The sequence below is a fragment of the Amborella trichopoda genome, chromosome 2, assembly GCF_054954075.1.
Source record: "Amborella trichopoda isolate Santa Cruz 75 chromosome 2, AtrichopodaSantaCruz75HAP2 v2.0, whole genome shotgun sequence".
Classification (NCBI taxonomy): domain Eukaryota; kingdom Viridiplantae; phylum Streptophyta; class Magnoliopsida; order Amborellales; family Amborellaceae; genus Amborella; species Amborella trichopoda.
In genome coordinates this window covers 55379294-55399796 of record NC_142337.1, presented here as the reverse complement: position 1 = coordinate 55399796, position 20503 = coordinate 55379294, and the positions used below count along the sequence as shown (strand labels likewise).

At 33.8% G+C, this 20503-nt stretch overlaps 1 protein-coding gene across 5 annotated transcripts; it reads left to right on the top strand.

Annotated features, from left to right (window-relative positions):
• Positions 1–3547: 3547 nt before the first annotated feature.
• Positions 3548–17918, top strand: GLB1 (nitrogen regulatory P-II-like protein). Of its 5 annotated transcripts, none has more exons than XR_016049668.1 (8): positions 3548–3746; positions 3883–3928; positions 4119–4146; positions 4362–4465; positions 8351–8418; positions 10908–10977; positions 17298–17333; positions 17617–17918. XR_016049668.1 is itself a non-coding variant. In XM_006841534.4 (8 exons), the coding sequence occupies exons 1-8, from the start codon at positions 3566–3568 to the stop codon at positions 17688–17690; spliced, it is 591 nt and encodes a 196-aa protein (XP_006841597.2). In that variant the 5' UTR covers positions 3548–3565; the 3' UTR covers positions 17691–17918. The 5 variants fall into 5 exon arrangements, 3 of the variants coding, with proteins under 3 accessions (XP_006841597.2, XP_088714787.1, XP_088714786.1); XM_006841534.4 differs by having other exon boundaries at positions 4362–4449; XR_016049669.1 differs by lacking the exon at positions 17298–17333 and having other exon boundaries at positions 17617–17783.
• The last annotated feature ends 2585 nt before the right edge of the window (positions 17919–20503 follow it).

The following is a 20503-nucleotide window of genomic DNA, read 5'->3' as shown; positions in this document are numbered from 1 at the left end:
TAACTTGGAGTGGATGTAGCATATGTTGACATCCATCTTGGAAATGGAATTTAGATAGACAAGGGATCGCACAATAATAAGCTAGTTGGCTGCTCACCAAACTTGTGTCCATATTATATGTACAAGTGCTTAAGTATCTAGTACTTCTATGCATTTATTTTATACAAATGAAATATTATATCTTTGTATAATTTAATAATTATATATATATATATATATATATATATATATATATATATATTTTTTTTTTTTTTTTTCTTTTTTTCTTTTTTCTTATAACACTTGCCTAAGTAGATGGAGAAATGGAATAATGACCCTCAAAAGGGGGTGAGAGGTCAACTATTTTTCTTCTATTTATCAATCGTAATATTAGAGTACTAATGATATATACATGGGCTATGATTATGAACTTTCTTTATTTTTTTCATTTTTTTCTTTTTTTTTTTTACTTTCATATACCCATGTTATTGACAATATTTACAGTATTGCACAACATTTATGGATACCCACATATACTCTTTACTATTTATGTAATAAATGGAAATTCCTGAAAAACATTACGTATTGGCAACATTTATGAATACCCACATATGCTTATATTATTCAGGTCGGGTCCGCTTGGACCCGGACTTGGACCCAAATACTATTCCGGTCTAGGTTTTGGACCCAGACCCAACTTTTTGGATCCAAAATGTAGACTTACACCTGGACCGGAGGTCGGGTCTACTTGTCAGATCCCGTCTGGTCGGGTCCATTGCCACCCATAGCTCCTCTTTCTCTATCTCTCTCCCTTTCCAATTTTATTTGAGTAAAAGTTATACTTTTTCCTCCCTGAAGGAATTTTGTTATAAAAAATATTCTTTAATATTTACTTTTTATAGGATGTGGTTTTAAACAATTCAATTAAAGCGCAATTCCAAATTTCAACATAACATGCAATTTTGGTGTAAAAAATTATGAGGATTATCTGAAAATCTATATTTATATCTATTTATAAAATTCTAAACTCCAATAATGGTTAAAATCAAGTAGATATATAAATATATGAAAATTTTGAAAATGGGCGGTCCAAATAATGTGTTGCAAGATGCACTATTTCTGGGACTCAAAACCTTTTTTTTTTTAAAAAAAAAAACTCAATGTCAAGATATATCAATTAGAGACATTAAAACAATATTTTCAGATGGATTTTTGAGGTGCATCTGTAAATCTAATTTTGAAGGTTATATAGACTTTTTCCCTTTTTATATTAATATCTTTTTTTCCTTTTTGGGAAAATTATAAAAAATCCCCAATAATACACTTCCTATGTAACTTACCCCCAACCCAAGTTTTTCTCTCTTTGTTTTTTTTTTTTCCCAAAATATATTTTCTTAGCAAATACCCCTCAAGTACAAAAATGCATATTTTTTGACAAAAAATACCCCTTTCATACAAAAAATATTAATTTTGGCCAGACATTCACATGGGCATGCATACAGTATCAAAAGCCACATGCGTTGCCGGACCACCATGAACCTATTGCCGGACCCCATTAAACTAAAAAACAAGTCGGATCGCGTTCATTCTCTGTTGGACCGCATTGTGTCTAGGAAAAATGTTCCGAACTGCTTGTTCAATTTTCCGGACCTCACTTTTGTCTAGAGAAAATAAGTGTCGGAGTGCGTGTCTGATTTGTTGGACCACACTTTTGTCTAGAAACATAAATGCCAAACCGCTTGTTCAATTTGTCGGACCGTTGTTTTAACCAGAATGAAAATGTCGGATCATAGTTTTGACTTGAACGAAAAGTGCCGGATTGCTTGTTTTGACTGTCGGACAACAGTTTTGAAGAAAAACAAGGGAAAGAGGAGAGAAAGAGGCATGGGGTAAAAGTGTTAGAGTAGTTTAGTATTTTTTTGATTTTTGGGTTGGGGGTATTTATTAGAAAAGTTGGGGGTAAGTTACATAAAAAGTGTATACTTGGAGGTGTTTTGTAAATTTCTGTTCCTTTTTTATTCTTTTCTGTGATGCCCTTACTTCGGATTTTTAAGGGCACATATAAAAAGACAATTCTTAGTTTTGGTTTTTGAATATCCTTAGTTATCATTCTAACTTCATATCCTCAATATCCAAAGGGAAAAGTTTATATAGAGCCAAGGCTCTAAACAATCAAAATTCAGCCTACCTCGGAAATTTCATTAGAAGATATTGTTTTGATATCCAAATATCTTCAAATTGACCATCTCGACATCAAGATGCATGGATATGAGAAAAAAATAGATTGCAAGTTTTGAAATTTTGTAAAACATTTTTGGACCGTCAATTTTCAAGAATTAGAGATATGTCGATCTACACTATTTTTGAAGCTTTGAACTTCATAAATAAATATAAAAATATATTTTAAAGCTATCACAAAGATTTCCAATATTGAAACCATATTTCTTACACTATTTGGAGGTAGGTTCTAATTTGATTGTTTAGAGCTTAGGCTCTATACAAACCGCACCTATATCCAAAGCCACTTAGACTTATATATATATATATATATATATATATATATATATATATATAAAGTTTCCACTTTTAATGTCCGAGCTAAAAAATTGTTAAAATGAATTTAGACTTTTAAAGATCCAAAACCTTTGTGAGAAAACCTGAAGGGTGTGGTTTCTATAAGATTGCAACCTTAAACAATCCAATTAAGGCGCACCCCCAAATTGTATCATAAGATGTAATTTTGGCGAAAAAAATTATTAGGATTATCTCAAAATCTATTGTTATATCTAATTATAAAATTTTAATCTTTAAAAATGATTAAAATCAAGTAGATCTATAAAATGGACGGTCCAGATAATATGTTGTAAGATGTACTATTTCTAAGACTCAAAATGTTTTTATTTTTCATATTCATACATTTCGATGTCAAGATGATCAATTAGAAGTTTTTTCAACATTAAAACAACATTCTTCAATAGATTTTTGAGGTGCATATGTAAATCCACATTTTAAGGTTGTAACCTTATATAAATTTTTTCCAAACTTGAAACCCCAAGCACAACAAAGCCTTGAATTTGGGCAATCAAGATTTGACTGTGCATGTTTAGAACTCCAATATGGAGTTGTTGTCACTTCGGAGTCCGAAATTCGGACGACGAACTAGGAGAATTTTGGAAAAAATACACACAATAAAGGGGTATAATTTCTCTTCTTTTGACATTTTAGGGAATCTAATGAAGAAAATTCTTTCATGAGGGCTGGACCGCATTCCTACATATGCGGTCCAAAAAGTGCAAAGCATCCTTCTTAATGATGGATGCAAGAAGGTGATTTATCTAAAAATAATGAAAACTAATGGCCTAAATGGTTTTTTATTAAAATTATTAATGTATATATATTTTTTTAAAATATATTTTTTTAATGTATATATATATTTAAAATTAATTCTTAAAATCCGACTCAAAAATATATTTATTAAGAGGCTCGCATTTCTAGATATGTGGGCTTCACCGTACAGAAAACCGGGTCCATCTAATAATATTGCTGGGATCTTTTACTGCTAACCAGTGTCTCCCCTGGTGTAAGCATGGCTTTGAGCTTTCCAGCCATTACCAAACTTAGGGCAACAAACCCCAAACCCTCTTTTCGCAAAGACTCATCTCTTCATTCTTCTCCAAGTTGGTTCTCTAATAAATGTCCAAAGACCCATCTAAAGCATTCTAAAATGGCATGCTCTCAACCAAAGATTAGAGCCCAAAGTTCTCCTGGTAAGTCTCTATACTCTCTTAATGTTTTCTCATTATTTCTTCCTTTCTATTCCATTTACAATTTATATTCTGTAGTGTGTTTTTGGTGATTTGGTATTTGTTTGGGAGTTTTATTTTTGAGATGATATGTTATCAGATTATGTACCCGAGGCGAAATTCTACAAAATCGAAGCAATTTTAAGGTGTGTTCATGCAATCTAATGCATAATCTGTGTAGTTAGATTTTTACATGGAAAGATCGCCTGTCAATGAGGGGGTTGATCTATTATGGGCATCTATTGCATTTCCATTTTTCGCTTTCTTCTCATTCCTGTGTTTTTTCTCTCATTTGTTTCTGTATTTGTTGTGTTGTGAAATGTGGAAACTCTCAAGGCCATGGCGGGTTCCTCTTGTTTCATCGGTGAGGATCAATGAAGTTTTAGTGGAGTAGTTCATGGAAGCTACTTTAAATTGTTTATTCTTTCCTTCTCTCCTCTGTCAACTCCATCCCCCATTTTCCCGAAAACAAGAAAGAACATTTTAGTCGTAGTTTTTGGTTGGATTTGGCATTTTAGCAACTTCGGTTTTTTGGATGACCAACTGTTTGTTAATAATAACTTGATCATAAAATTATAGGCGCTTATTCAAATGGGCATTCGTGGTGTGACTATTTCTGATGTTCGTGGATTTGGGGCGCAAGGTGGATCTACAGAAAGGCAGGCCGGTAATATTTTATGCATGTAGGTGTTTGAAATTATTTTTTTTGGGTCACCAATATTGTCCTCATATTTAATGATACAACTTGAAAAACAAACCAATCTAGCCACCTTGTAATAGTTTAACCCTAGTAGTGGATATGGTTGTCATTTTCTTATCACGATTACGAGATATGACTATGGTGATGGTGTTGATTTTTCATCGAAATAACACGCATATCATTTCTATACAGGAGTGTTTCCTGGATACTTTAATACTATAACTTGAATCAACATAGACCACAAAGGGAGTGATAATGGTCCTTTTTAATAGTCTTTCTAAAGGGAAAAAAGGGCCCTTTTCAGTATTTTTGTTTTAAAGACAAGAATTCGTTTTGTTATTATGTTAGGAAGCTAAGCTCCTCTCAATATGACAAGAAAAAATGAATTGAAATGATATTGAAGGCTTTTGGAATAAAAAAACGCTGCCTCCATTTTAAGTGTAATGAAAAGAAAAAGAGGAGGGCCCTGTTTTCTGATTCCATTGTGTCATTTGTCCGCCACTGTCATGTGTGAATACTATTAGTAGTTAATGTTAGTCAAAGGAGATTCAAATTGTAATGCTCTCCACTATCAATATGATGGGATAAGCTCTACATTGTGGAGTAGTGATGGACGATAGCATATTATGCAGAGTTATGCTGTTAGAAGGAGCTCTTACATAAAAATTTACAGTAATTTGAAAAGCACATTGACACTATGTGTTTATTTTGTGGTTGTAAAAATGGCGATTAATATCCCAATCTTCAGATACTGCCTTTGGGACCAAAATTGCTTTCAAATTCCCAACAAGGTTAACTTGAAGTCCTTAGGACACCTTGGTGCATGGGATTAGGGCCACCAAAGTTTTCACCTTATACAAAACATGTAAAAAAAATTAGTTTAAGTTTTCTACCAAATAAGTAAAGTACAGTTTTTGTGAGTTTAATTCTAGAAGAAATATTGATTATTTCTTACCCTCTTATTTTATGCTTAAGTTACATGGGATTAAAAGACACAAGCATGGTAGTCGACTCAATGAATGCCAAACCGAGTCATTTCGCTGAGCTACACAGTTAACTTGAAAAAAAATAAAACGATATTAGCTTACTTCAATTTTTTTGAAAAAAATATCAAAAATACGAAGTGCCTGTTGTGGGATTCGAATCCCGCTTGTCACACCAATTCATACCACATTCTTACACCATTAAAGAAATCCATTTACGTGTTAAAAAAACACATAAATTATACATGACGAAAAACTTGGCAGATCCTGATTTTCTCATTTATAAAACTCGCCCACTATGCCATAAGATCAAACAATAGCAAACACCTACTTTAAAAAGAAAGATGAATATTTAATAACTTACAAAAGTAGATCATGTAAAAACCAGATAGACTGTTTTCTAGTTAAGAAAACATAACAATCATCATATAAAGACCGTAAGGTTATCCCAGGAGAGTGTTTGATCATGCAACATAGGCTTATGGTTGTGGATATTTGCATTAAGAGATGAAAGAGAAGGAGTAACATTAATGGGTGTCCAGAAACTAGGTGGTGAAACTTAAAAAGGGAGAAAATAGACTTATTTATGAAAAATTGATAAAATGAGGAAAATAGATTTTTGAGGACAAAATTAATGTTACGTGGAATGAGATAGTTGATTGTATTAAGAAAGTGAAAAAATAAGTTTTAGGAAAATCCATAGGAAAAATACTTAGATAAGGTAACTTGGTGGTGGAATGTTGAGGTTCAAAGGGCTATCAGTGAGAAAAATATCACATTACAAAGTTTGGTAAGAGAATAGAAATGATTAGAATTTAGAAGAACATAGAAATGCCAAGAGAAACACTAAGAAATAAGTAAGGTTAAGCTTAAGGCATATGATGATCTATACAATAAATTGGAAAAGAAGCTGAAAAAGATGTCTTCGAACTAGCAAAAATGAGAGAGGGGAAGTGTCGAGACCTAGATCATGTTAAATGCATTAAGAATGAGGATCTATTTTTAGAAATTCTTAAATGATGACCACTCTGGGAGCTTAGGGAGAAGAGAAAAGACCTCCACATGGTCTTTATTGATTTAGGCAATTTTTTTATTTAGGCAATTGATTGAGAACTTTAGGGAGAAGAGAAAAGACCCCCACACGGTCTTTTTTGATTTAGAGAAATCATACGATAGGGTACCTGGAGAGATAATTTAGTGGATGCTGGAAAAGAAAAGGAGTCTCAAGGGGATATATTGACATGGTTAGGGATATATACGAGGGAGCACTAACTATGTGAGGAGAGAGCAATGAGTTTTCAGTGACAGTAGGCCTACATTAGGGGTCAATGTCAGTGTTCCAAAATATAGCAGGCCCTAGGCAGCCAGGGGGGTCTAGGCTGCCTAGTGCGGCAGTTCCTAGGCGACTGCCCAGAACCTGGGCTGCCTTGGATCAAAAGGGGGCAAGGGGTGTCCAGTAATCATGTTTTAGGTCTAGATTTTTTTATTAGGAATGCATCTTCATGTATCTTTTATAATCCAAAAAAAAAAAAAAACCCCACCTGATGGGTGTTTTCGCACTTGCAGGCGTAGTCCTATGGGCGCACATTGAGGTACCCTGGGTGCCCGCCTAGGCAGGGTACTAGGTGGGCACCTAGGTTCCCTAGGTGAGCGCTCAGGGACAGCCTGCTTAGTTGGTCCGCCATCGTCCATACCCCCCCAGCCCGCTTAGGTGGCCTCCTAGGCGCTTGGGCGGACAGCGATTTGAATCAATGTTCAACATTAAGCCCATATCTCGTTGCTTTGGTTATGGATTATTTAACTAGGCATCTACATGATGAGGTCCTAAGGTGTATGTTGTTTGCCGATAACATAGTTTTGATTAATGAGACTAAAGACGACGTAGACAAAGTTAGAACTTTGGAGGGATGCTTTAGAATCTAAAGGTTTTAAAATTAGTCAATCTAAGACAAAATATATGGAATATAAGTTTAGTAATAATAGGAACAAAAACGAGGAATTAATTAATATTGATAGAGAAGTACCTAAAAAAGATTATTTTCGATATCTTGGGTCGATAATCCATGAGAAAGGAGAGATCATGGAAGATGTTGCTCATAGAATTAGAGCTGATTGGACGAAATGGAGATATGCTTCTGGAGTCTTAAGTGATCATTGCGTACCGGTGAGTTGAAGGAGAATTTCTATAGGATGGCTGTAAGACCAGCCATACTTTTTGGGTCTGTATATTAAGTGGTCAAGAAACAATATATACATAGAGTCAGTGTAGAGGAGATGAGGATGTTGAGATGGATGAGTGACAAGATAAGTAATAATAGAATTCAGAATGAATACATTTGAGGGAACTTAGGGGTAACTCCCAATAGGCAATAAAATGAGGGGAAGTAGATTTAGGTGGTCTGGTCATGTGCAACGTTGACTTAGAACAACACTGGTTAGGAGGTAATTTGGTTTAAGTGGAGCTCAAAAAGGGTCAGGGGAACCCCGAAAGAACATTGATGCAAGTAATAAAAAATATATGGTGACTTGTTGTTTGACTAAGGCTATATTACCCTTGATAGAGTGAATGGAGGAATGAGATTCGTGTAGCTGACTCCAAATAGTTGGGATAAGACTTGGATGATGATAGTTGGAATTGGCCACTGGACAAGTTTATTTGACTCAGCAAGTTTTTCCAAGTTGAAAATTTTTTTTTTTTTTCAATTGTTACATGTGTAGATCTTTTCTAGTGGGAAGGCATATATTATATAAGAGAGTATTTTCAAGGTTGTAGTTCCTACCCCTTGTGTTGATGCAATTTCTTTGTCATTTTTACCATCTTGATCTTCTTATATTTTTCTATATATTATTAATTTATTATTATTATTTTGAACTTGTCATTGTAGGATCTGAATTTTCTGAAGACAAATTTGTGACCAAAGTAAAAATGGAAATTGTGGTGAGCAAGGATCAGGTACATGTTTAGCATACTCTCTTCACTGCCTAGTCATTAACTTTTAGGTTGTAGACTAAGTGTCCAAAATTTCTTTAGTACCCAATACTTGGAACTCTAGATAGTCACAGAATGGAATGCTTATTTTAAAAACTGATTCTGATTCGCGATTTTTTAATTGCAATCGTATATGTTTATGTCAAAATTGTGGAGGTCTGATTACCTTCAATAGCAATCAATAGAATGACAAAAACAACATGATCAGTTAGGGAACATTCCCTGAAATGGCACATGATTTTAAACACCAATGGTCGGTCCATTCAGATAATTCATTCTTTCTTATTTTCAGAATCTTCATAATTGTGTTTTAAATCAGCTAGAACTGTTTGTATTTGAATCTCCTTCCACTATTACATCTAAAAATTTGTTTATTGTGTTATCAATTAATTCACAACCAAAATGTGAACTAAGTTGTTGGGAAAAGAAGTTTATTGATAAGTGGGGTTAGAAAATTACATCACCCTAGAAAAGTGGAGTGTACCCTTTTTCACTTCTAATGGGTGGAGGCGAAAGATGGCGCTACCCTCAAAATTTTATGTCCCAAAGTGGGGCCTATCATTTGTCTAAATAAAGAGTTATTCTAGAATCATAGTAGTTTGAAGTAAAGAATCAGATATACATTCATGTGTGTGCAAATGCTTGTGCATGCGTGTGTTGTTGAGGGAATGAACTTTTGATATCATTGATAGACCATTGTCCTTGTCTCAAGTCTCTTGATGTTGTCTTTATCAACCTTTCTGTGTCTTAAATCTCCTGATTTCTCAAAATATCCAACTTGCCCTATTGTTTCAGAGCAGACTATAGTATTTCCCTCAGTCTTCTTGTCGTTGTGAAGGATCAACTGTCTGCATTTACTTACAAAATATTAGTAATTGCATCCCCTTCGTCTAACCTTGTTTTTTTCACTTCCTGGAGGTCTTGTAGTAAAGTGATGATCCTGGAGGCCTTGCTGTTAACTGATGATCTATGGGGTTGAGAATTTTTTGGATCGGGTCCGGATCCACCCAGATCCGGATTCGAATAGTATACATGGGATTTGGATCCAGATTTGGATCTGAAAACTATATATGGGATTTGGATCCGAAAACTATAGATGAGACCCAGATTAGGTCTTGTACAAGTTTAAAAAATTATATATATGGGTGTAGTTTCTATAAGTTTGCAACCTTAAACAATCTAATTAAGGCGCACTTCTAAATTTTATCATAACATGTAATTTTAGTGTAAAAAATTCTTAGGATTATCTGAAAATTTATTTTCATATCTAATTATAAAATTTTAAACTCCAAAAATGGTTAAAAATCAAGTAGATCTATAAACATATGAAAATCTTGAAAATGGACGGTCTAAATAATGTGTTGCAAGATGCACTATTTCTGGGACTAAAAATATTTTCTTTTTCATATCCATACATCTCGATGTCGAGATGATCAATTAGAGGGTTTTTCAACATTAATACAACATTTTTCGATGGATTTTTGAGGTGCATCTTTATTCTACATTTTAAGGTTGCAACCTTATATAAGCTTTTTCTTATATATATATATGAGAAATGATTCTATAGGACCCTCCCCCACCCATGTGTGTAGGACCCCAAAGGATCACCATTAAATTTGGCACGGATCTATAGAAAAGTCAAGTCCCAAACCCATGTGATAACTTTTTTAGAGATCCGTGCCAACTTTAATGGTGATCCTTTGGGGTCCTACACACATGGGTGGAGGAGGGTCCTATAAGATCATTACTCTATATATATATAGGAAAATTGTTCCATGCGGGCTGGACCGCATTTTAAATATGCGGTCCAAAAAGTGTAAAGCATCCATCGTAGAGATGGATGCAAGTAGATGTTCCATCTAAAAACTGAAACCTAACGGTCCAAATGTTTTCTTACTAGAATTATTATTTGTAGTGTTTAAAATTTATTTATTTATTCATATTCATGATCTCCATGTTAGAGATTACATGTCCTTAAAAATTAAGTCTTAAAGTCCATCTCAAAAATAGATTTATTAAGAGGCCCACATTTCTACATATGCGGGCTTGGCCACATAGAAACCAAGTCCATATATATATACTATTTTAAAAATCAGGTCAGATCCGGATCAGATCTACCTGTACCCAGATCCGATCCAAATTACTATTCGGTTCTAAATATTTGATCATGATCCGAATTTCGGATCCAAATCTTGTTTCCAAACCCGAATCCAAATAGGATATGAAATTCAGGTTTCGGATCCAGATCGGGTAAATTCTCAGCTATCAAAAAGCGAAAAAGAAGAAAGCTGGTAATCTAAAATTCTGCTGTATAAAAACTTTGTAAAAGAACTTTGAACTAATGCTGTAATAATTTCTTTTCTAGAAGATTGAAGTATTCATCAAATTTTGTATCAAGACTTCTAAAATTTCATAAATGATGGTATCGTTCCTTGAATAATATCACCTTGTAGGTTGAAGCAGTTATTGAAAAGATTATTGATGAAGCAAGAACTGGAGAAATTGGAGATGGCAAGATCTTTTGTAAGTGTGGTTTTTGCTACCATATTCTAGTGTGCATTTAGTTTGGAAAAGGTGCATGAATTGGAATTTCGAAACTCTTATGCCATGAAAGTGTGTTTATGGATTTAATTAGAATTATTTTCCATGCACCTTTTGCTAATATAAATATTCATCTTGATGCAAATAGCATCTCATTTGAGTTTGAAGCTGATGTTTATGACATTTGTGCTACTTCTGACCTTGGGTCCAGTGTTATACTTAAAAGGAAGTTATAGGTCCAAGGCTGGACATCTGATTTCTTTTATTGTATCACAGTTCTTTCATTTGTTCAGTGTGCATCTTTCATAATCCTTCTACTGATGTTGCTTTGAGTTATGTAGTGATTTTGAATGGTGTTGATTGTCAAGCTTTGATTCTGCTAGTCCATGATTTGTAAAGGCACTTTGAGTTCATTTGGAAGTATTGAATAAACCCAGAATTCTGAGCTTCATGTTACTTCTCCTAAGAGACATGTCAGAGCTGGAGGCATCCCAATTGGATTGAACGGGATGACAGTTTTTCATCATGAACTTGTAGAATTGTAATTTTGATCAAATCACACATCGCAGTATATCAGGCCTTCTAATTCTTTAAGAGGTCTATCAGAAAGATTCGCGATATAACTGGGACGACGTTTCAAATACCATACATGAGTCACTGGACATGCCAGTTTGATGTATCCCGTTTGATATCTTCGTATCCGAGAATCAACAAATTCGATTCCGCATTGTTCACAAAATTTCGGGTCTTCTTTTTCATCCCCGATGATTCGGTAATTTCCACAAGCTCAAATTCCACTTTTTATAGGTCCAAAGATTCTTTCACAAAACAATCAATCTTTTTCCGGTTTATTGCTTATGTAATGAAAAGTATAGGGTTTTGTCACTTCTCCAACCATCTTTCCATTAGGTAGGATTTTGTTGGCCTAAGCAGTTCTTTGTCGAGGAGCAACTAATCCAATTCGAAGTTGTTGATGTTTATATTGGTCAATCATAGAAGAAAAATTTTGATTCATTCCGACCTTCCTATTAATCTGAAAGTTCTTCTCAGATACAAGGAGATGCTTCAGTTCTAGAGCCAAAGATCGTAGTTCTCGAACGAGCAGTCGAAAAGATTCTAGAGCACCCTCAGGCTTAGATATTGTTCCTCCAATGATCGTGGTACCAAGTAGTTCTTGACGTGTTCTAATAGGGTCGGATTTATAAGTAAGCATCTCTTGTAAAATATGAGCAACACCAAATCCCTCTAGAGCCCAGACTTCCATTTCTTCTACTCGTTGTCCTCCTTGCGTGGCCCTTCCTCTAAGGGGTTGTTGTGTAACAAGTGCATAATGTCCATTGGAAGTAACAAAAAGAAAAGCAACTACTGGAGTGGGAGAGTCAGAGTCGAAAAGAGGATTCCTCACTTTTTTCTCTCATTCAAAACCGTGCATGAGACTTTCATCTCGCACGTCTTGTAAGTGATAAAAGAAAGAAGATGAGTTCTTTCTTTTTTGATGACCTTCCTCGCGTATGTATAAGACGGAATAGAGTGTTATGTGTGAAGGTATGGTCTTCAAAGCATAAAGCTTCAAAAAATTGGACTAGTTAAGGTGATAAACGTATTGAAAAGGTAGAATATATATTAGAAACTTATGGGAAAGAATAAGCTAAATAAAGAAACAAAAAAAATCTGAAATAATGAGAAATAACTAATATCTGAACTCTAAGATAGTTGTTTTTCCTGTTTCTCTTACTGTATGACAGCCATTTTTTTAATCAAATTCCATAATTCCATCATTGGTAACTCTATAGCTGAAAAGGGGGAAACTTATTGAACTGTATTATTACATTCATGTACTGTTCCATTAATAAGGTACTTAGGCACTACTAAAAAAATTGTTAACTTAGAAGGATAATCATAATATGCTTCATAAAATTTTAGTGTTGGAGTTAAAAGAATGAAGTTAGAAATATACTAATGTATTAGAGAAAAAGTCAGACTCATTGTTCTATTGTATCTTTAGCTATTAATGATTAATGACTGGAACTTCACTAGCAATAAAGGAAAAAGACTTGCATTCTAACAATGGAATTCTGGCGCTTAAAGTGCAAAAGATATATATTTATAGATTGACTAACAAAATGACTAGGCAAGATTAGATTGGTAACAAACATGATGGCGGAAGTATGAATATACTGAGCTCCAATTGATAATTCACCCAACTTTGTAAGATAAACTTTTTACCTCTTTTTCTTTCCTAGTCTGAGTGTTCAATCAATAAAGTAGCTTCTCAATTGCCAGGTGCTCACATCCTTTAGTATGGGTAAAACTTTGAGACTTTGTTGAGGTCCGAACTCCAAATGTTTGCCAGAGTCCCGTTGGAATTAGTTGGAGTCCAACCATGAGTCAGTTAATAAAGAATTTGATTAAGCATGCTGCAAATATTCTTGTAATTTACCCAAAAAAAGCTTCCAAACTAAGCATTTTTATGGGTTTAACCTTATTGTAAACAAAAGGGAAAAAGCATTGTAGGAAACAGTGACCTGCATTAGGGCCCTTTTACCTTCCTTTGGCTTTGTACTCTTATGAATCTATTGAGTATTGGCATTCTTTCTTCTCTATCCATATCATTCATGAATGTGTTCCTACTTTTGATTCTATGCATGTTTTTGTGCTACTGATAAATAGCTGGAACTTGTACAAATACCTGTATATGGATTGTCTGGACTAGAGTTTTAGGGCTAGTACATTGCCCAGTACTATTCAGAGTATTATTTTAGTAAACTTTCAATGATTTATCTGCGAGCTTAAATTCATCACAGTTGTGAACCATGAATGTCTTGGCTCATGATCAAATTTCTGAGGCTCTTCAAGCATGTGTGCAGATGCACTTATTTTTGCAAAGCATATGTTCTGATTTTTGCAAAGCATATATGCTGATTTTTTTGCAAAGCTTATTGTGATTCTTGCAAGCATATGTGCTTGTTTTTGCATAGCATATTAACTTATATTTGGCAAAGCATTCATATGATGTGAAGTTTTTAGTACATAATTAGTAATCTTTTTGCAAAGTGTATTTGCTTTTTGCGCAAAGTATGTGTGCTGATTTTTTTTGCAAAGCATGTGTACTGAATTTTGATGTTGTTGCTCATGCTGGGTATTGATGCAATCGTGTAAGCGAAGTTTTTTTGGATACATATATGTATATACACCATGCAAAGCAATGCATGAGGTATTCGGAAATATTGGTTGCTTTTTTACGGTGTGTGTTTTTCGGAGAACTCCAGAGTTGATTTCTCTAGGTTTATAGCAAATGTGTGATTTTAGTTCCATGAAGCATACTAAGAATAGTTCAGCACTGGTAACTCAAAATTTAATATTCATGTTTGTAGGTTTTCTGTAGGTTTTGAAAGTTTACTTGTGAAATATTGTAGTTTCCTTGTCTTTTAGGTTGCTCTAGTATTTCAAAAAATGACAATGGCCCACACACATGCACATATAAACTTACTATTTATTGGAAAAAACTTTTAGATCAAGTTGTAAATGAAAGAATACCATTTATGTGTTGACTCCTTTTCCTTTCTCTTCTTCTTTGTTTGGAATATGCCAAGGTATTGAATAGTTTGATATAAGAGCTTATGGAATGTGGGAATGTGCCATACACCGTGTTTGTTACACCATATATATATATATATATATATATATATATATATATATATATATATATATATATATATATATATAGGAAAAGCTAAAGTGTGCAGCCTAGCTTAGATAAGCTCAATGCACCAACGGCCCAGATTGAATCTGAGCCGATCTAACGATCACAGATGTCCGATAGTGTTTGAATTTTAATTTTTTTTCTACATATCCAAATCACTTGAAATTCTAGGTGTATGTTATTCTCATCAATGCGCACCTAATAAAAATATAAACAAAATTTTTCGCAAAAACAAAATTGACCAAAATACCCCTAAAACTTTACAGGGGTATTTTGGTCAATTCCTTTCATGTAAAATATTTTTTTAATATTTTTCAAATATTCACCTATTTTTGATGAACACGCACCTAAAATTTCAAGTGATTTGGATTTGTAAGAAAAAAATTAAAATTAAAATTAAAATACTACCGACCCGTAATCGTCAAAGCAGCCCAGATTCAATCTAGGCCGTTGGTGTATTTAGCTTATCTAAGCTAGGCTGCGCACCCTATGTTTTTCCATATATATATATATATATATTTATGTTAGTATGATCACTCTATAGAGCATTTTATAATTGTACTCAACAAATTTTGGACACTTGTATATCTTATTTTGTAATACAATATTTTTTACTAAGGGTATTTTTGATCATTAGGAAGAGTGTAGCATCATTTACATGGGGTGTGACATCACCCACATGGGGCATTAAATGGTACTCATGTGTTCCATGTGGGTGATGTCACAACCCATGTGGATGATGTCACATCCCTCCTATTGGCCCAAAATTCTCTTATTAAAAAGGTGCTCTATGCTTCCCCTATAACATAAAACTTATATGCTTCCCTTTATCCAACCATCCATTTTGAATGGACGGCTGAGATGGTCTTAATCACAATATCACGTCACTACACTATTTTATTTTTAATTTTTTTCTAAAAATTATTTTAACATGAAAATTTGGGCATCCACTCATCTCTTAAACTCGCACTTGTGAAAAGTATAAAAAAATATTACCAATAAAATAAAATGACTAAAATACCCTTGAAATTTTCAAGGGATATTTTGGTCATTATATTTTATCAAAAACTTTTTTAAAATATTTTTCGTAGGTGCGTCTCATTGAGAAGATGATACGTACGAAATTTCATATTCGTACAATTTGTAAAAAAAGATAAACAATAAAATACTCTGAGGCGTTGGATCTAAATCAAACGGTGTGTGGCTCACTTGATCTAAATTGGACGGCTGGATCGAAGGGGAAGCATATATCTTTTATGTTGTAGGGGAAGTATAGAAACCTTTCCTCTATATATATATATATATATATATATATATATGAGCAATGATTTCATGCAACGGTTGCATCATAATATAATGCAACGACACTTCTAAGAAACCATGTTTGTATTATTTATATGACCTAAAATTTGAATGTAGGCTATTCATTTGGTGAATTTCAAGATCTTAGCTTTTATAAACTCAAAATCTTTTTTTTCTTTTTTAACATTGATCATATAATGATAATAAAGTCATCCAAAAAGATTGGAAATGAAAAGAATCCGTCTAAAGCTTAGATCTAAGCATCTCACCAAAATAAACGGCCTACGTTAATTGGGCTAAGAAAATACTTTTTAGGTTGTGTTTTCAATTTTTTCTTTTTTTGTGATTGTTCATTAGAATGAAAAGAGTATATTTCTAAATTTGGATCAAACAAATGGCCATAACATGGTTTTTGAAGGTTGTTGCATTATATTATGATGCAACCGTTGCATGAAATCATTGCTCATATATATGTATATATATATATATATATAAGAGTGAGAGAGAGAGAGTATATCCAATCCACACTTCACCCATCCCGGCAGGTTGGGTCCTGTTCACGTTCGGGGCCGATATCTGCCGGCTTGGGATCGACTCAACCCTTTTTGAGCCCTGAAGCCATGAGAGAATAATCTCAACTCATTTGAACATGCAATATAGCATGTGACTATCTTACTTGGAATCAAACATATAATGTGAATTATGGCTGTGGAGTATATTGGTTTCTCTAGTGACAACCCCAAAGCATCATCTCATTTCTATTCTTTTGGACCTGGACTTGCATGTCAAGTGTGCATGTGGATGTCTTTTGATGTTTCTGATTCATTCCTCTTGTTTTTGATGTATTATATGGCTTTGTACCATCTTGCTTATTGATTCCATTTTCTTGTGATAATTTTGCATTCCATTTTTGTGATAAGTTTGATTTGTGAGAAGTTTGTGCTTAATTTTTTCTTTTAATATTAAGAGTAGAAGATGGCAATTTAATCTTCGATATGGGCCAAACCATCACCTGCATGTTGGGTTTTAATATGGTGAACAGTAAGCTAGGAATTTGAATCTTGGAGGTGAATTGAAGATCTCCGTTCACTAGGCTACATAGCTGAATCCATTTGGAATGTTGCATGTTATTAGCATACAGTTCATGTTTAAACATGGGTACCACTTAATCTTCGTGACCTAGCCAAAAGAACCATATTCTCTTATGAAGCATATTGCACATTTGTGCCAAATGCAGCATACTTTGTTTAATTTTATTATATCTTATTGTTCTTTTTCCTTTTTTTTACTGTGGCAGTGATTCCAGTTGCCGAAGTGATAAGAGTTCGAACAGGTCTGACTTTGACCAAATAGTCATAGATTTTAATGGAAAATAAGAACATGGTCCTTACTCCATGAATGAACATGGGTTTTTACATTAACATTTGTTGTCAAATGAACTGTTTCTTTTCACATTGGAGTAACTAGGATGATTTCTTTACCCAAAAAAAAGTCAGATGATTTTAGTTGCTTGGAACTATATTTGTGTATTGGGGACATTTTAGATGGTTGTGTTTCTCAAAAAAAAAAAAGAAAAAAAAAAGGAGGTTTTCATTGGGAGATTAATTGCATTTCAGGTGAACGCGGGGAGAAGGCGGATAGAATGATGGGAGGGCGCTCGGATTTGATTTCATCTGCTGCTTCTGCTTGATCTGCTGGCAATTTGCGATTAAGTGTAGGATTACAATGCCATTTTATCATATGAACTTCTCTGTTATCTCTATCCAGTAATATTTTTTTCACTTATGGTGCTTTGACACAGCTGTGTTTTCAGATGCTTTTGAGAGAGTGAGAGAGAGAGAGAGAGAGGATTACGGTTGCTGCTATATCTATTGCTAGAAATAAATAGTGATAGTGGTGCTTTTGTCATGGTTGAAAAGATTATGATAGTTGCTACCAATTCTTGTTGGAAACAACAACAATAGGGGGTCTTTCTTCCCAATGTAATTTTTGGGAAACTGGAATACCACTCCTTGTCAATCATATCCCTCACATGAAACCAGTGTTTCGGTGGGCGGATAACTCACCTGTAGATTCGTGTTGGGTCTCTGGAAATGCAATCCAAATTGGTTCCGGATCGGTCTAAATAGGTGATCTAGATAAATGTTAAAAAAAATGAAAATTAAAATAGGGATTTATATGGTAGGGATAGAGAGGGGACCTGTAGGGGATTTAGAGGGAAACTATTCTGAGATCCATTACCATCTTGAAGCCAGTTCGGTCTTGAATAATTCCTATGCACTTTGAGAATTGCTGGGGTTTAAAAACACTGCATGAAACAATCAATTTTATTTGAGAAAATGCATATAATAATGGGAAAAATCACGTAATGCCCTTTACGTTTTCTTTCTCCTCTGTTCCCATGTACCCTCTAGCATTTTTTTTGTTTGGATTTCTTTATCATTTCTTCCCATATCATGGAAAGGAGAGGGTGAGATAAGATGAGATCAGTATTGTCGTATTCACTTCGCTTCAGCCAAAGATGCTGAAGTTTTCGGATTTAAAGCCTAGACTAAAGCGAAACGTGGAGCGTGGTATTGCCGTTTCACTTCGCTCAGATTTGGGTCAGATTACGGCCTAAGTAAGAAATATTTATATAAAATTAATTTTTTATTTTTTTTGAATTTTTTATTTTTATTTTTTTGAATTTCTTTTTAATATTTTTTATATTTATATTAAATTAATAACAAAAGTCTGCAGTCTTTCTCTTAATTGGCCGTAGCATTGAATTGTTTTATTTTTTTCACCAAACATAAGAAGACTCCGAAACAAATCGGACAACATAAAAGGAAAGAATAGGGAAATTGTGAACCCAAATAATAGATGTGGGGCCTTTCCTGACTTTCTTTTTCCTGTTTTAACACAGCAAAGGGAGAATACTGTTGGGGTTTTAGAGAGTCTTTTGCGCGTGAGAATTGGAGTAAACGGACACTAGACGGCATTTTAAAGAGCCACTTAACACTATAAAAAGCTTCTACTTGTTTTCTCTCTTAATTCTTTACTCATTTTCTCTCTATAAAATCATGTCCACTTTCTCAGTGCTTTGTATGCTCGCCTTTTTAGTGTAATATTGGTGTCATTATCTCATGATCTTTTGTTTTAAGATATCCCAAGGATTGATTTGCCCGGTCTATTTTTTTGTGTATTCATTTATATTAATAAAGAGGTAACATTGAGAGAGCACTCTTAGCATGCTGAAAACATGAAGGTCATCTCATTTTTCTTTATATTTACTTAAAGGTGTGGTTTCTACAAGGTTTGAACCTTAAACAATCTAAGTAAGACGCACCTTAAAACTTTATCAAAACATGAAATTTTGGTGTAAAAAAATCTTAGGATTATCTGAAAATCTATTTTCATATCTAATTATAAAATTTTAAAGTTAAAAAATGGTTAAAATCAAATATATCTATAAACATAGGAAAATGTTGAAAATGGACGGTCTAGATAATGTGTTGCAAGATGCACTATTTTTTAGACTCAAAATCTTTTTTTTTTTTTCATATTTATACATCTCGATGTCAAGATAATCAATTAGAATATTTTTTAACATTAAAACAACTTTTTCTGATAGATTTTTGAGGTGCCTATTTAATTATACCATTTAAGGTTTCAACCTTATATAAACTTTTTTCTTATTTAAATCCAACCAGATAATCTAAAATGCAATAACTAACTATGAGATCATAGGTCACAATTATAAGATTTGAAATTTGGAGGGCAAAAACAATGCACAAAGTTCAAGATAAATTTATTGAGCATTATGCATAATTAATGATTGACATACCTTGGAGAAGTGTAAATAGCCTCATCTTATATTCTCTCTTATCTTCTTTCTTCTTCTTCTTTTTCCTCCTCTTCTTTTCTTCTTTTATTTTTTTATTTTTTTATTTTTTATTTATTCTTTGATCGAGTAATTGAGTACAAAGAGCCAAGACCTGAGAGTGAAAAAAAACGGAACAGAGAGAAACTTAAGTGTTTTTTATTTTTATTATAAAATAGTATAGCCTTTTTGTTTTGACAAGAATCACATTTTCTTTATTGATTCAATCAATTCAATTACAGAGAAATCATTGTAGACCAATTACAATGATAAAATAATGTAACTTTGCCTACAATAATTGGATGGTTTTAGAGAGATTGGGGCACTTGGCCAGGTTTGATGGATCTCCATCCTTGGTTGGATGGGGATGACAATTGTGACCATGGTTATATTGTGGTCATATGAATCATAATATACCTTTCCATCAAACTTTTGATGCGTGGACCCCCCCCTATATTGAGAGATCTGTGTGCCGCACACCACTGGTGTGTATGTATATATAACAGAGTGCTCATCCACTGTTGATTCCAAGTGTTTGATGATGAGATCAACCGTCATGGATGACCATCCAACGTTTAATATCCATCCATGATCCGGGGTGGACTGTGGGGGTGGGTGTACCCCTGTTTTGCACTAGTAAT

Bases quoted from the DNA above. Each gene is read 5' to 3' on its own strand.
- GLB1 (XM_006841534.4), top strand. From the start codon at position 3,566: ATGGCTTTGAGCTTTCCAGCCATTACCAAACTTAGGGCAACAAACCCC. The intron at 3,747-3,882 runs GTAAGTCTCTAT...ATATGTTATCAG, and splicing joins TAGAGCCCAAAGTTCTCCTG to ATTATGTACCCGAGGCGAAA. The intron at 3,929-4,118 runs GTGTGTTCATGC...GAAACTCTCAAG, and splicing joins AAAATCGAAGCAATTTTAAG to GCCATGGCGGGTTCCTCTTG.